Genomic DNA, 16876 nt, shown 5'->3' with positions numbered 1-16876 from the left:
GCTTACACTTATTTTATTAGTTTATATGTATGTTTTGCCTTCATGTAAATCTGTGCATCATGTGTGTGCCTGATGCCCACAAAAGCCAGAAGAGGGTAGTATCATCCGGAACTGGAGTTACTGATGGTTATGAGCTGCGGGTTCTGGGAACCTGACCTGGAATCTCTGGAAGAGCAGCTACTGCTCTTAACTGCTGAGTTATTTCTCCAGCACACCCTTCCCCTCTTGTCCTAGTTAGGGTTTTACTGCTATGAACAGATACCATGACCAAGGCAACATTTAATTGGGGCTGGCTTACAGGTTCAGAAGTTCAGTCCATTATCACATGGTGGGAGCATGGCAGTGCCCAGGCAGACATGGGGCTAGAGGAGCTGAGAGTTCCACCTCTTGTTCCAAAGGCAACTAGGAGAAGACTGGCTTCCAGGAAACTAAGAGGAGGGTCTTAAAGCCCATGCCCACAGTGACACACCTACCCCAACAAGGCCAAACCTCCTAATAGTGCCATGCCTTGGGCTAAGCATACACAAATCACCACACCTCCCCTCTGCCAAGCTATTTATGGATACAAAACAACAAGTTGTTCTTCAGAACCAGCTTAAGTGACAGGATTGCTTTTTATGGTTCTTCAAATGCCTTAAGAAAAGACCCATAAATTACCCGATTCCCTTTCTGTATTTCTTTTGTTTGTTTGTTTGTTTTTGTTTTGTTTTGTTTTTTGTTTTTGTTTTTGTTTTTTTTTTTGGTTTTTCGAGACAGGGTTTCTCTGTGTAGCCCTGGCTGTCCTGGAACTCACTTTGTAGACCAGGCTGGCCTCGAACTCAGAAATCCGCCTGCCTCTGCCTCCCAAGTGCTGGGATTAAAGGTGTCTGCAACCACGCCCGGCTCCTTTTCTGTATTTCTTAACCATAATAAATGGATTTTCTTTATTCCTTACATGTCTGTCTGAACATTAAAATTGCATGGCTCCTAAACATGCTAGCAGTTAATTGTTACCATGCCAGTAGTTGTGTACTTCAGACCTGGCTCTTCTGTTCCTGTTTTCTTCTCCCTGCTCCTCCGCTTCCTGTCTCCCACCCACAGTCTCCTGTGGAGCCCAGGCTCCAAGGGTTGAATTCATGATCTTCCTGCATCGGTTTCCTTATCTCCACTGCTGAGATTACAGGCATGCATTACCCCCCACAACTGTGTGTGTTGTTGATTTTCATCAAAGACATTGGTCTACATTACTCTTCTTACACTTTCATTAAGTATGCCTCTGCTATTCAAGAGAGTAAAACAATCTAACCCAGCCACCGGCATAGTTCTCTGTCTTCACACTGCTCCTGGCTCTGCGCTTGAAGCGTTCTGATTCCTCTGTAATGAAAACTGGTTGCTAAAACTTAGTTTTTTTCCTTTGCCATTAAACATCTAGATGAAAAATAAAGAGGAAGAAGAAAGACAGAGGAAAATAGAGGCTAAGGAACAATTGCAGGCTGTCTTGAAGGCAGATAAGATCTTCCAGGAGCTTGAAAAGGAGAAAAGCCTCAAAGCAGCCAGAGAGAAACTGGAAATTCAGGATGCTCACATTCAGCAAATAGTAAGTATTCTCACTTCTACATAATTTTTACAGATAAATATGCAGCAGACTTCCTTTTGGTTTTCTTTCTCTTAAGTTGTTTCCGTCATCAGAAAGGAATAAATAAATGATCATTGTGGCGTCACAATAAAACTATAGTAAAAGTGTGAAATTAGCTTTAGGCTCTCTGTTCTGTGATTCTCTGCTGTGATGGCTTAAGGATTGAGCTTAATGGGGCATCAGGAAAGAAGAAACCTGAGACATACATACAGAATAGCAGGGATCCAGTGGGCCATGCATTCTGATGAAGACACACCAGCAACCGCCTGGAAACTCAGCCCCTCTCTTTCACCCATCTGAAGCGAGGGGCAGGTTTATTATATACAGCTCAAACAGGAGTGGTATTACATACAGCCGAATAAGGAGTCAGGCTTGGTTCATCTCTGTAGGGAGTCTGTAGGGAAGCAGTCTTGGGCTGTAAGTATCCAGGAGGAAGAAGCTGCCACGGACATTTTTCTGTATACACAGTCAACATCCACACTTGGATTTGGGAAGGCTTTGCTACTCCATGAGGCATTGTGTCTGTGCTCATGGCAACAATATGCATTCACTCAGGACTGCATCTGCTCCCCACGGTTCTCATTCTAGGGTTTTGTTTACAACTTTTTATCTTTCTTTAGAGCCTGTTATGCTTAGTAAATACTAAGGACGATGCAGACACATGGCATGGGCTCTGGTGCACATCCTGTGATGCAGGTTATCCATAGGCTCTGGTGTGCATCATTTGACCCATGGCATCCATAGGCTCTGAACATGAATCTTTTGTGTCATTTTTCTCCCCCTTTGCTTTTTTATGGCACATCCTAATGCAGTCTACCTCTAGCTAGATTTCCAAACATTATTTTCCCCAACTTTATAACAGTATCCCAACAACCATGTTGATTGGGATCTTGTGGGATTCAATTGTGAGACAAAGGAATATCAGAGATTTAAATGATGGATAGAGAATCTGGTGTCCAGTCACTTCTGTGCAGAATCTTTTCCAAATATCTACTTCTCTTCCATTCCTGTCAGCAACATGAATGAGCACAAGTCACTCTACATTTTTCCCAAGCCTTGGTATTGGCATCATTGATATTAACTGTTCTGATGGAGTGGCTTAACCTGCCTTGAGAGAACTACTTTGCATATATTTGTTGGACATTTATTGACTTCTTTTGCAAAGTATTTATTCAAACCTGTTGATAATTATTTTGATTTGTTCTTTTTTTCCACTTATTTATTTTTATTTTATGTGCATTGGTGTTTTGCTTGCATACATGTCTGTGTGAGGGTGTCTGATACAATGACACTGGAGTTACAGACAGGTGTGTGCTGGGAATTGAACCTGGGTCCTCTGGAAGAGCAGAGTGCTCTTAAACCATTGAACTATATCTCTGGCTCTCTTGGTTTATTTTCTTTGTGAGTGTGTGTGTGTGTGTGTGTGTGTGTGTGTGTGTGTGCTTAGGCCCAAAGTTGATGTTGGCTATCTCTCTCAATTGTTCTCCCATTTTTGGAGGTAGGTTCTCTACCTGAACCTGCTCTGTTTACAGAGTCCAACTAGCTTAGCTAGATAGGGATCCCATCTCAGCTTCCTGAGTGTGGAGATTACAGGGAGCCTCCATACCTGCCCTGCTTTTCTTTGTGTTTTGGTAATCCAAACTCTGGTCATTAGGCTTGCAGGCAAGTATTTTATCCATTGAACCACTACCTCCCAGCACTTGAACAAGTGTAAACATGGAAACAGTGTATTCCTGTGATTAACCCTATTTGATTATGATGCATTTTTTAAAATGTGTGTGTGTGTATTTGTGCTGGATTCAGTTACTTATATGTGTGAGGGCCTGTACACATACACACACACACACACACACACACACACACACACACACACATGCACTGGTACCTATGGAGACCAGAAGAGGGAGTTGAAAACCCTGTAACTGGAGTTAGACAGTTGTGAACTACCATGTGGGTGCTTGTAACTCAACCTTAATCCTCTGGAAGAGCCAATGCACTTAACTGCTGAATCACATCTTGAGCCTCTCCGATGTATTTATAACTCAGTGTCTACTATGTGTCAAGTACTATTTTTTACATCTTCTCCTTCTCCTCCTCCTCCTCCTCCTCCTCCTCCTCCTTCTTCTCCTCCCCCTCCCTCCCCCTCCCTCCCCCTCCCTCTCCTTTTTCTCCTCCTTTCCTTCTCCTCCTCCTCCATCTCCTCCTCTTCCTCCTCCTTCCTTCCTTCCTTCTTTTTTCTGATATGCGAACAAGGACATCTCATTTTAGCTTATTACCCCTTGGTGAGATTGTTTAAATTCTTCTGTCTTCTGTTCTTATTGGATACTGACTCTGGATATTTTATTGCTAATTCAGCAAAGAGAACATAAGCCTTACTTTTAGAACTCAGTGATAAAAAGTTTGGTATTTCAAACTGATATACTTGTGCCTTTCCCTCATAAATTTCAATTGGTAGAAATGATCAGATCTTATGTTAAAGTTTTAGATTGTTAAAATATTTTCATAGATAGTAAATATATCCATATACAGGAAAAACAACTTATATTTAGAAATTCAGCACATCTTAAAATGTTACAAATATAAAATTGAAATTTGTTAAAATTTCACAGAAAAGCCATTAAAAACATATCTATCTTCCAATATAAATTAATGTAACATTATAAGACAAAGTCTTTGTAAAGTATTTGAGAGATTGTCTAATACTTATTTCCTCAGTTTTGAATACATTTTCATAGATTAATGTCATTCATTGTTTAATTTCACATTCCTGGGAAATAGAATGTAACTGGTTGCATATAACTTAGGTATTCCCTGTTGCTTTAGTTTTATGTTGATGAACAGGAACAATAATTATTTATATGCCTTTTAAGTTACTGAAGATCACATATGTAAATGAAAGAGAACTGTATTTATAGCTGCCTGATTTTTAACCTAAATTTTATTTATGCTTTTAATCTTGTTAAACTTTTAATCTTGTTTTAACTGTGTACCACATAAAGCCTTGAGTTTAAATACTTAATCTACACTTCGAGTATATTCTTAAAAGCATAAAAGAATTGATGAGTTAAAGCATATTTGTAAAATACTGAGTTTATAAAATTTCAACTGCATCTTAAAACTACATAGATATTTGGAAAACATGTTTTTGACCAATATTAAAATTTATTTTTCTTCCAAATAGGCCATAAATAAATATAATGCAAAACAAATGAAGGAAGAAGAATTAGATTATTGGAGACTTACTGACGCCCTTACAGCTGAGAAGGAGAAAGAATTTGAGAAGTATGCTAGAGAAGTAATTAACTTTGAATCTGAATCAACAAAGAAATACGCCTACCCTATGGTAAAAGCTGTGCAGGAAGGCGTGGGAGGTGGACGTGGACCGCCCTTTGTAGGCAGAGGTGGGATAAGGCCAAGCTATCAGGCAACTGATGCCACTGGGGTCCAGCTTCCTTGTTTTAAAAGTCAAGGATCAAAGTATAATGATTTTCAGAAGTCGAAGAGAAGGCTAGGTTTTACTTGGTAAAAAGGTCATATTTTGATTAATAAAATTTACTGTAATGAGCTACAAATATAATGGAATTTCTGATAATAAAGAGACTACTTATGTGTTGCCTGGTTTGATTCCTTGCAGTATCTAAGTACACATAACAGCACCTGTACATGTGTGTGCGGATTCCCGAAACAGCCTTGTTTCTTACACTGCATCCATCTTTGTTAGAAAGCTGGATGTCTCAGTGGCCTGGAACTCAACAAGCAGGCTGGCCAGTGAGTCCTAGGGATGTGCCTCTGCCTACCTCCTCAGCTCTGGCATTACAACTCTGTACCACCACACTCGTTAGTTTTCTTTAGAATGGCTCTGAGGTCAAAGTCAGCTCCTCACCTTAGTGACTGGGCTGTATACTCAGTCACACAATGTCAGTTTCATTTAAAATGTTCTCAGTAGGATGAAGTGCACCCATGGGATTGTATAGTCATGACCTTGAACCTATTGGGCAGTACCTCCCCATTTTCCCTCCACACAGCCTCTGCTTTGTCTCAGCCCTATCCTAGTTATTCTATAAGAATGCAGCCATGCTGTGGACTTCAGTGAATTTCTGTGTTGTGTACCATGTTGCCAGTATTTTGTTCTTATGGCTGAACCAGAGAGAATACTTTCCTCAACAGAAACCCATGTGTGTATTCAATTTGTCATTCAGTTTCAATTGTTCAAAACTTCATTGTTACTAATATGCTTTATATAGTTTTGACTTCTCTGAGGGTTTTTGTGTAGAGTGTATCTCCTAGACATGAAATGACTTAAAATAATTCTCTAGTTATATCTACTTAATATACAAGTTCATGGAGTTTTTATGAATTGTACCTCCTTTAGTTTTTTTTTTTTATATTGTGGTTTAAAAAAACAATAGAACATACACTACAGGAGCTGGAACATACCCTTCTAACTATAATTTAATAGTGCTAAGTATATTTAAATTTGCTTAGGGTTTTATTGCTGTGAAGAGACACAATGACCAAGGCAACTTTTATAAAAGTAAACATTTAATTGAGGCTGGCTTACAGGTTCAAAGGTTTAGTCCACTATTATCATGGCAAGGAGCATGGCAGTCATGGTGCTGGAGGAGCCAAGAGTTCTACATCTTGATTGGAAGGCAGCCAGGAGGATACTATCTTTCTTAGGCATCTAGAAGAGTCTCTTTCCCACTAGGTGGACCTTCTGGATATAGGACTTCAAAGCCCACCTTCACAGTGATGCACTTCCTCCAACAAGGCCACACCTTGTTGGCCATAGTAGCAACTCCCATGGACCAAGCATATTCAAAGCACCACAATATTGCTCTGCAATTTCTGGACTTTTGTTATTCTGTAAACTGAAACTACACTCAAATTATCCCATTCCCTCCTCTGCTCCACTTTTGTAAGCAACTTTGCACCAACGAATCTGGCTAAATAACTCATATAAGTAGACTCCTACAGCACATACAATAAAAAAAATTATTTTCATATGTGTGTTTTGCCTGCAAGTATGTATATGCACCATGTGCATTACTTGTGTCCACAAAGTCCAGAAAAGGGTGTTGGATTTCCTGGAGTTACCAACAATAAACTACCATGTGGGTACTAGGAACAAAACTATGATCCATTGCAAGAGCAGCAAGTCACTGAGCCATCTCTACAGTCCCAGTATGTCTTTAAATTTTTCTTTCTTGTTCTTCTTGAGACAAGTCTATGTAGCCCAGGTGGTTCTCAAGCTCTTGACTTTCTACCACCCATCTGTCTCATGGCTTATAAGTGTGGGCTAGCTCACTGCTGCCTTACTTTCTAAAGCTTAGCACCACTTTGCATCTCCACTAAAGATCCATATTCTTACAATAAAAAAACAACTTGCATTCTAAGTAACTGTGAGGTCATCTCTGATTAGTTTGTGCTGGGATTTAACCTTGGTGGTGGTTATTGCCCATGTGATTTTTTCTTTTTGAGTCAAGATCTTATATAGCTCAGGCTGGTCTCAAACCCAATCTCATGTTTTCCTAACCACTAGGATTATATTCAGGCACCACCACACTGATGACCCTTTCTCTGTGTGTGCCAAAGGTGAACCTCAGATGTTCCCCAAAAGCTTGTTTTTCTGTTTTGTTTTGTTTTTTTTTTTCTTTTTAAGCAGGGGCTCAACCTTCTGTCTTCATTCCCCCTCTCCCTGGTTCTTGGATCACAAATACATGTCACCATAGCCAGCTTTTAAATGGGTGGTGGTTATCTAATGCAGGTCCTTAAGCGTGCACACAGCACTTTACAGACTGAGCTCTCTCCAGCACCTACTGTTTCTTTTTAAAATCAAAAGTGTATTGCTTTTCCTTTTCTCCCTGGCAGATTTAGCTCCACGAGTGTGATAGTTCACCCAACAGCTGGCAAAGGCACATTTGGGTAGTTTCTTGTCCTTTGCTATTACAAATCTCTGTAATAGCTTTGTTTCATACTTTTGCCAATGTACTGGAGACTGATTCCTACAAAGAATATCAAAGGTGTAAGATTAAAATTTATAGCAAAAAATTCTCAATTTGTGTGGCAGTCTTGTCTGTATGTATGTGTAATACTTGTGTGCCTGACGCCCTTGCATGCCAGAAGAGAGTTGTTGTAATCCCTGGGATTGGAAGCTACACATCCAGGTGCTGGGAACTATGCCCAAGCCCTCTGGAATAGCAGTCAGATATTGCTTTTAACTGCTTAGCTATCTTTTCAAAAACCCTACAGCAAAACTTGATGTCATAATCCACTGAGGAAAGTTATGTGTCTTGTTCACCAGTAAAATTGAAATAGGAAAATTTGAATATATCAGGACTTCATAACACCCAGACTGCACAGTGAGGTGACTATAGTTCTGTGTGAGATGTTAATACCCATCTATATCTTGAAAGATGAGTCATCCAAATCACTGTGAAGTTTAATATACCCCAAAACTCAGTTGGGCATGCTGACACACACCGTTAATTCTCAACTGTGGGCATTTTCCCTAAACATCTAAATTACACTAAAACAAAAATACTATGTCTTACAAGTCTTAAAAATATAGCTTTAGGCTAAGCACTTGAAAGGCAGAAGCAGGATTTATTTCTTGTGGGTTCAATTGTCTGCATCATATAAACTGGGTGTGATAGCTCATCTTTAATTTTGTGCCTACCTATTATCTCTGAAGCTAGCCTGGAACAAAGACAAAACCCAAAAACAATTACAGAAATAAAAACACCCACCCCACTCCACCCCACAAATCAGGAAAACTGCATTGTTTCTACTACTAGGAAATTTAGTAATTAAAAAGTAGAGAATTTTAATGCAGTAACATAAATTCCAAGTTTGGTCATAACATTTTCTGAAATTAAAAAGCTACCAAGCTTTAAGTATTATGCTAAAACATTTGAACAAGAATTTATTTCTAGGGCTAGCAAGATAGCTTAGGGGGTAAGAGCACTGACTGCTCTTCTGAGGGTCCTGAGTTCACATCCCAGCAACCACGTGGTGACTCATAACCATCCATAATGAGATCTGATGCCCTCTTCTGGCATGTCTGAAGACAGCTACAGTGTACTTCTGTATAATAAATCTTTGGGCTGGAGTAAGCAGGGTCGACTTGGCCAGAGCAAGCACAGGCCCAAAATTCAATTCCCAACAACCACATGAAGGCTCACCACCATCTGTACAGCTACAGTGTACTCATATACATACAAAAAATCTTTAAAAAAATTTAGTTCTAAACTTGGAAATCATCACTGCTGGTTAAATTCTCCATTTTTTTTTTTTTGTTTGTTTACCTTTTGTCAAAGCACTTGTGCTCAAAGGACCTGTTCTCTCTGCGTCATGTGGGTCCCACCCAAGGATTCAGCTCCAATCACCAGGCTTGGCAGCATTTTACCAGCCCTGGGATTCCTAGGCTTTCACTACTCAGTCCTGGCTAGCTTTTGTCACCAAAGTACTAGATTTAAAGTGTAAGCTACCACAGTCAGTAAATACTTTGGTCCACTTTTTGTCAACTACCTATTTTTCTCAAAATACAAATGAATTTACATTTCTATTATATAACAAAACATTTATTGGTTACCTAATTTTTAATAAGACAAATAAAAAGTACAATCCCAAATTGTTTATTGTAGTATACTTTATTTAATACAATGTTTAACTATAAAAGTTAATACAGTTTTGAAGTTTAAATTTTGTAAAATGCCATCTGCAGAAAACAGTTCAACATTTACTAGACTAGTGATAAGAGAAGCAGCATCTTTAAACTAATTTTACAATTGAGAAAACAAGTTCTCTAAATTCCATTAAAAAAATATACATCACAGTGACTGTGGAGCTAGGAAAAGAAGTGCATTAACTTCCGTATGCTTTCCCCTTCCACAGAGAGCAGCCACACCTCAGGATTCCACACAAATACCCAATTCATGTGTCAATCTTTCAAAAATACTATAAACACACAAAGGGGGGGGGGCAGAAATACAGAGAATGTGCTTTTAGTAACATGGAACTGTCTATAAAAGAGAACCAAAACCAGACAGAAGCACAAACCAATGAATGCCCTTCCATCCTCCAGCACTAGGGTGAGTCACGGAGAGCAAATGAGCAAAACCGAAACACTTCTTCCTCTTTGGCCTGTGCGGCCTTTTGTTTTTTTAAATGAATGTGATTTGTTGATTATTTGTCACACATGTCACACAGCAGGTGAATCCCTTCAAGACATTAGAGAAGAGAAGCCCACTGCAGGCAGTAATGGCAATCAACACTGAGTTTCCTTGGGATACTTTATTTTTTAAAACAATTAGTTTAAAAATATATTCTTACAATTAAAGTTTCTCAAACTACACAGAGAGTTTGTCAACTGTAAATGCATAAACCCTACAGGGAATAATTACAGTAAATAGAACCAAAAGAATGAAAAATGCTCATTTAGTTTTTTATACCAATCAGTTAAGTCTAAGTTCGTTCTGGGGAGATTTACAGCAATCTGCTGTAAAAGGTTCCATGATGAAAGCTATTAACACATGGAACAAAGGATCAATTATACTAACCGCTCTAAATAGTCACTAGGAAATAAAGTAGGAGCAGTAGTTAATACTATTACCCAAAATGCCAGAACCCCTGCACGCGCCTATCCAGAACATAGAGGTTCTTGGTTTGACACCTACCACTGGATACAAGCAAAGCCAGTGAGCAGCTGGGTCACACTGGGGCAAAGAGCTGAAGCTAGCAGATTAGCATAACTTTAAGTCAAAGAGCACTTTAAACTTTGGATAGCTGTTCCCAGACAGTCTTGTCTTTACAGCATGTATCCATTCTGTATCAGCTACAATGCCAACAGTAGCTTTACTTTCTCTAACGATCTCTTTGTAGTGTCAATTTCTGTGGTAGACAACTTATCCAGAAAAATAATTCATACAATAATCATTAAAGTCTTACATATTGAAATAATTTCCTCAGCTTTGGAATCAAGCAATAAAAACAAGTGAAAGTACTTTCAAGGGGTATTAAAAACTATTTATTAGCTGTAAATTTAGATATTCTTAGAAAGCCAATGTGATGGGAAAATTGAAATGGGAAATAGTTTTGGGAATATGATGTACAAATAACTAAAAATCTACTAGAACAAGAATTTGGGCTTTGTGCAATTGTTAACTGTGAATCTTGGGGTACAATTAATGCTGTTAATTAGTTTATTCTGAAAAAAAACTAGATTGTCTTCTCTCAACTATTTACCCCATTATCCGTCATATTGAAAAAAATATCAAACTAACAAAGCAGGAGTTGGGGGAGCCCATAAATGCTCAGCTCTGAGCTGCTCTCTTGGAGGACATTATAGACATTACCAATTTTCTCCCATGTTTACTTTCCTAAAGAACTGGAAAGTTCTTGTTTATAATGTATATGCTAACAGGTAAAAGCTCTACATAAGAAAAAAAAAGTAGCCGGGCGTGGTGGCGCACGCCTTTAATCCCAGCACTCGGGAGGCAGAGGCAGGCGGATTTCTGAGTTCGAGGCCAGCCTGGTCTACAAAGTGAGCTCCAGGACAGCCAGGGCTATACAGAGAAACCCTGTCTCGAAAAACCAAAAAAAAAAAAAAAAAAAAAAAAGTAATTTTACTTAAAAAAAAGTATGGATTTTAAAATGTCTGTTGAAATTCCTTTCTTAAAGATCAGGTAGTTTGGGATATATTTTAAAACACTACTGAATTTAAGACATAATCAACTTTTTAAGACATGTAACAGATCATGTATATATTAACTATTCCCATCAAGAAAAACAATTTGTAAAGACTCCATTGTGGGTATTTGCTTTAGGATGTTCCAAATAGCTTTATAATCACTGCACTCTTCATTCTGTACCAGCTACAACGCCAAATATATCTTACCATAAGAATCAACAATGGGAAGTATATTAAGCATCACTTTATTCAGTACAAGTATCACTGAAAAGCTAGTGGGTTTACCAAGAAGCTACCTTGGTAAGAGTCGACACTATACTGACAAATATTAGAGTACAAAAACGTCCTAAAGGCTACTATTAATTGGATTTTTGAAATATTTCTCAAATGAGGCAGGTTTTGTATTTGCTGGATGTTCAATGTTTTATTTAGAAGGATATTACAGAATAAAAGGCCACACATCACAAAAAATAGCAAAATACAACACACAAAATTCTGAATGGACTTTGGGTATGTTTAGTGTTCAACTCTGCACGGTATCATATTTTGCAACTTTCTATTCTACTCTATATGGCAATGTTATACATGCCAAGTTAAAATAATGTTAACAGCAAACTGGTCTAAAGCCATCTGAATAGAAAGAAACCAGAGTCACAAACATGCTACACAGCCTATCATGGTACATATATAGAAAGATGCATCTTCTTGACATTTCATATTCACAGCTATGAGAATCAGAGAAGTTAGTCCAAGTTTAAAAAAAAAAAAACAAACAAACAAACCCAAATCATGCAGAATTAACACTCAATGTGATATAGGCTAATAGCCAAAATAGGGAAATCTTATTTCCAATACTAACGCTTTTTAGAATCTGTCTAGCTTAAGAAGGATCTACACAAGTAGTATGTTTTAATGAGAAATGCATTTTTTTTTAATTGTAGAAAAAGGTAATAACATGTTCTTAAAAAGCAACAATTTCAGGTCTTCACACCAAAAGCAACAAAGAATTGAAAATTACAGTCTGGTCTTCCAAGGTCTAATTTCTGTCAAATGCTGTATAACAGCAACTCAAGCTCAATCAGCACATGAACTGAAAACAGCACTCACCTCATTTTTATAGCTCGCAGAGCAACGTGGACAATATTAAGAAACAAGCTACAGCTGGAATTGTAAAGTATAAGGTATAAAGCACACAAAAAAGTAACTAAAATACAAATAACTGTAAAATCAAGTGAAGGTCTAAGATCACATAAGGATCCTGCTTCTGTTAGTTAAGGAAACTGCTGTAAGCCCATGAATTATAAATGAAAAATCAAAGCCCAAAAAGCTATACAAAACTTTTTCAAGTGGTTTCTAAAGGGATTTGTATCAAAAGAAACACAAGCCTATATAACAATGTACTGCAACCAACAGTTAAGCTTGTTTCCTAATGGCTGATTAAGCAAAGTAGGCTGCTATTGACGGTTGCAACACAAAAATGAATACATAAGAATTTAACATAGCACACAATATTACACCAAAGTGTTGTTTTTCTTTTCATTTCAAGTTTATTAAAACTTTAGCAGTACAAATTATCCAGGTAGCAGATTATCAAAAGATCAACTCAATGAAGTCCACATTTAAAAAAAAGGGGGCTGGGTGGGGGAGACACAAACATAAAACAACTCCAAAACAACGAAAACAACAAAAAAAGGAGGTTCAACAGTAAGTCTTAAAAACTTAAAATTTGAGACAGGAAGGAATTAAGTGTACACAACTCATTCATCCACTTTTGTCTTCATCTGTTCCAGGGCTTGATTCATGATCACATTTTTTATTTTTGTCATGTACATGGTCATTTTCTTGACCCTTTGATTTTTGGTTTTCTTTTTCCACCGGGGATCTGTTCTTTTCGTCCTCTTGGTTTTTTAATGTGGAGGACTTCACTTCATTGTCCTGACTGCTTTGCTTTGTTTTTGACACTGGACTTTGCTCTCTATCAGCCCTTTTTTCCCTGTTATTATTTGAGCTATTATGATCACGACTTTTAGAGTACGTTCTTTTCTCACCCTCAGAATTTTCTTTTCTGTGTGAACTCTTACTTTCTTGGCTTCTATATTTATCTTTGTTTCTACTTTGACTTTCTTCTCTCTCTGAGCTCCGGGAATCCCTCCTTCTTCTCCTCCTATCTTTACTTCTCGATCTTCCTGGCGTTCTTCGATCCCGGCTTCGTGACCTTCCTCTTCTCCTATACTCCTGTTCTCTGTATCTATGGTACTCCTTGCTTCTGCTGCGATCTCTGTCATGGCTTCTGGACCGCACTCTTCTGCTCCTGTCCCTACTTCTGCTCCGCTCCCTTGTTCTACTGTTGTAACTGTGTTTACTTTTATTCAGATCCCGTTCTCTACTCCTGGACTGTGCACGTCTATCCTTTTCTTTACTTTTGCTATGATCATGTTCATTACTTTTTGGTTCTACCTGTTTGGAGTTCTCTTTGCTTCTACTCCTTTCCCGATCTTTCCCTTTAGGGTCCAGTGGTTTCTCTGTTTCTTTAGTAGTCTCAGGATCCCTTCCTTTACTTCTTGACCTCACCCTCTTGTCTTCGTGTCTGCTGTGCTTCGAGTCTCGCTCCTTACTCTTGGATCTCTCCTTGCTCTTGCTCCTACTCTTGGATTTGCCCCTTTTCTTCACTTTGTTTTTGTTATATTTATCATCTTTTTCTGAATTTCTTCTGATGTCTCTCTCTTTGCTTTCAGATTTATGGTCTTTGACTTTCTTTTCCTTTTCTGCCTTTCTGTTTGGACTCTCAGACATGTGTCTGTGATCTGTTATTTTTTTCTCTTTTACTCTAACTGGGCTCCTTTGATTTTCTTTTATTTCATTTAACTCACTCCTAAAAAGTAAAGGAAGAAAAGATATTTGGAAGTATTATTACGAAAAGAACAGCATAATTATAAGCTATAATGCTACTGTGTTTTCTCTAAGGTATACAGAAATAAACTGGCTCCTAATAAAATCATTGTGCTCAGCAGTAAAAAAGCATCACACATTTAAATAACAAATCTTACTTATCCCCTTTGATCCATCTTTCACCACTTGACACCCTCATTCTCTGAGCTCTCTGCATCTCTTGTCTCCAATGTGGAGGAGTCTCACTTCGTCTAAATCGATCCCTCGATCTGGATCTGGAAGGAGTTCGATAACGCTTAAGAAAATAAAAAGGGGAAAAAAGACCATATAAAAATTTAAAAGCAATACCATAACTAAGATACATACTTATTTCTAGGTTGAAATAAAATGAGGTTCCTATGCTTTCTGAACTTGCTAAAATTAGGAATGAGATAAGAACACGTGGTTAGCATACATCAGACTCTAGAATCTAATCATCTACATAATAAAAATGTCTTACTTTTCCGGTAGAACACTGGCAGTCTTATCCTAAATTCCAAGTATGTAACAATATCCACAGAAACTCGGGCTTTTAACACCTTGCTAGAAACAGTCCTGCTAAACTGGTACTAGAATACGCTGTATATTAACTACTACAAATTTCCAATTTCTCATTTGAATGTTGCATATACATCACTCTCCAAGGCAAACAACATGAGAAATAGAATAAACTCACAGAAGTCTTTTGTTCAACCAAAATTTACTCAGTTTTTGGATGGATGGCTAACCACGTTACTGAAGAAATACCAATAAGCCAAGATATAGCAGATTTTGATCTCTTAGAACTTAACATTCTACAATGTTACTAGAAAAAAAATGAATGGATATATAATCACATACATTAAACTACAACAGAATGATTACAGAAGGAGAAATGGTGGTAAAAGAACCAAAGAGACAGCTTAGTATAGAGTGCGATCATGTAAAATAATAAAAGCTAAAAATAAAAGAATGTTTATGTTAAGTTACCTAAGCAAAGATGAAGCAAAACATGGAAGATATAAGAAAGCTCTGTATTGAAAATTCTGGGGGCTGGCAAGATGGCTCAGCGGGTAAGAGTACCAACTGGTCTTCTGAAGGTTCTGAGTTCAAATCCCAGCAACCACATGGTGGTTCACAACCACCTGTAATGAGATCTGACTCCCTCTTCTGGTGTGTCTGAAGACAGCTACAGTGTACTTATATATAATAATAAATAAGCCTTTGGGCCAGAGCAAGCAGGGACTGAGCAAGCAGAGTGGACAGGAGTGAGTGGGGCTGAGTGCAACAAGCAAGGCTGACCAGAGCAAGCAGAGTTCCTAAAAAATTCAATTCCCAACAACCACATGAAGGCTCACAACCATTTGTAAAGCTACAGTGTCACAAGACAGGACAAGAGAAAGCAAAACTTGACCACACTGATGAAATGAACAGAATAGATTTTTGTAAGGGCTTAGTCTATGCTATTTTCAAATTTATTCTAAAGTCAATACTACAGGAATAACATAATCAGACTTGGCCAATGCGCAAAAGTACTAGCTAGATATTCAACTTAAGGTCTTCTGCATACTAGGGAAGTACTCCATCAGTGGAGATTCATCTCCAGCCCAGATTTACATGTTTTTATTGACTACTGCGACTATTGTTAAATATAGCTTATGCCTTTCCACCTGTCACACATGATCACTCCGACCATAAACATGTAACTACTTTCATAGCTACTCACACTTATGATGAATATTTACTTTCATAGCTACTCACACTTATGATGAATATTTACTTTCATAGCTACTCACACTTATGATGAATATTTACTTTCATAGCTACTTACACTTATGATGAATATTTCTTAGCTCTAATTTCTCAAAGAATCAATATTGATAAATATAACTCACACGAACAAAAGCTCTTTGGGGTCTGTAATCATTTAAGGTTTAAGTTTAAATCCATACTGACAGATTAAAAAATAACAACAAAAACCCTTCTACCAAATACAAGTTTGGAAGCCATTCTAATTTGAGTCAGCATCCAGTAAAGATTTAGAGATGCAGATACATGTCAGAGTAGAGGGGAGACAAAAATGACAGAAGTTGACATAAGTAAGTTGTGTAAAATTGAAAGGGAAGAGAATAAAAACGATTCTTGGCTCACACAGGTGGTCCCATGAATCACTGTGAGCAGCAGCCTAAAGAGCTCTGAGCTCTGAAGAGTAAGTGGTCACACTGTACTCTCCATGCTAAGTTTGAGGGGCTCATCAGCCAAACAAATCTTTGGTGTCAAGAGCAGATGGAGCTGTGAATTATCAACCATCCATGGGAGTAAAAGAGCCTGTCTAACGAGTATGTGCAACTTAAAATAAACTTGAGTCTTGACATGTAGGTCATATACAGGATGCAAAATAGTAGTCTATGTTTAAGATAGACTGGCTTAAGAGACAGGAAAAGAACAGATGAAACAATAGTGAGAATATTTTAAGGAGAAATCCTAAGTAATGACTGAGAGGATTCAATGGATTTTCTAACTTGGAATCAACCAGACAAAAAATGCTGTTTTCAGCAGACTGTAGAAAGTAGAACAACTGCATAAGAAGCCAAGATCTAAGATATAAAGTATAGCTAAGTTTCTTTAAAAAAAACCAAAAAACTAGAGAAAGTACCCAAGGA

At 37.9% G+C, this 16876-nt stretch overlaps 2 protein-coding genes across 4 annotated transcripts in view; one reads left to right on the top strand and one right to left on the bottom strand.

The window, feature by feature from the left end:
• The window catches only part of Ccdc173 (coiled-coil domain containing 173), a 36693-nt gene extending 31417 nt beyond the window's left edge, over positions 1-5276 (top strand). Inside the window, exons 8-9 of the mRNA XM_021150546.2 lie at positions 1412-1576; positions 4797-5276. Coding sequence (XP_021006205.1) covers positions 1412-1576; positions 4797-5141 — 510 coding nt within the window. The 3' untranslated portion in view covers positions 5142-5276. The remainder of the gene's footprint in view (positions 1-1411; positions 1577-4796) is intronic.
• Positions 5277-12830: 7554 nt separating this feature from the next.
• Ppig (peptidylprolyl isomerase G) overlaps positions 12831-16876 on the bottom strand; it is a 27592-nt gene continuing 23546 nt past the window's right edge. For all 3 annotated transcript variants that reach the window (XM_021183715.2, XM_021183724.2, XM_021183705.1), the window contains 2 exons: positions 14354-14490; positions 12831-14178 (listed from right to left, as the gene is read on the bottom strand). In XM_021183715.2, the coding sequence (XP_021039374.1) occupies positions 13068-14178; positions 14354-14490 (1248 nt within the window). In that variant the 3' untranslated portion in view covers positions 12831-13067. The remainder of the gene's footprint in view (positions 14179-14353; positions 14491-16876) is intronic.

This window comes from Mus caroli, chromosome 2 (genome assembly GCF_900094665.2).
Source record: "Mus caroli chromosome 2, CAROLI_EIJ_v1.1, whole genome shotgun sequence".
Taxonomy (NCBI): Eukaryota; Metazoa; Chordata; class Mammalia; order Rodentia; family Muridae; genus Mus; species Mus caroli.
This window is presented reverse-complemented; position numbering and strand designations above follow the sequence as displayed.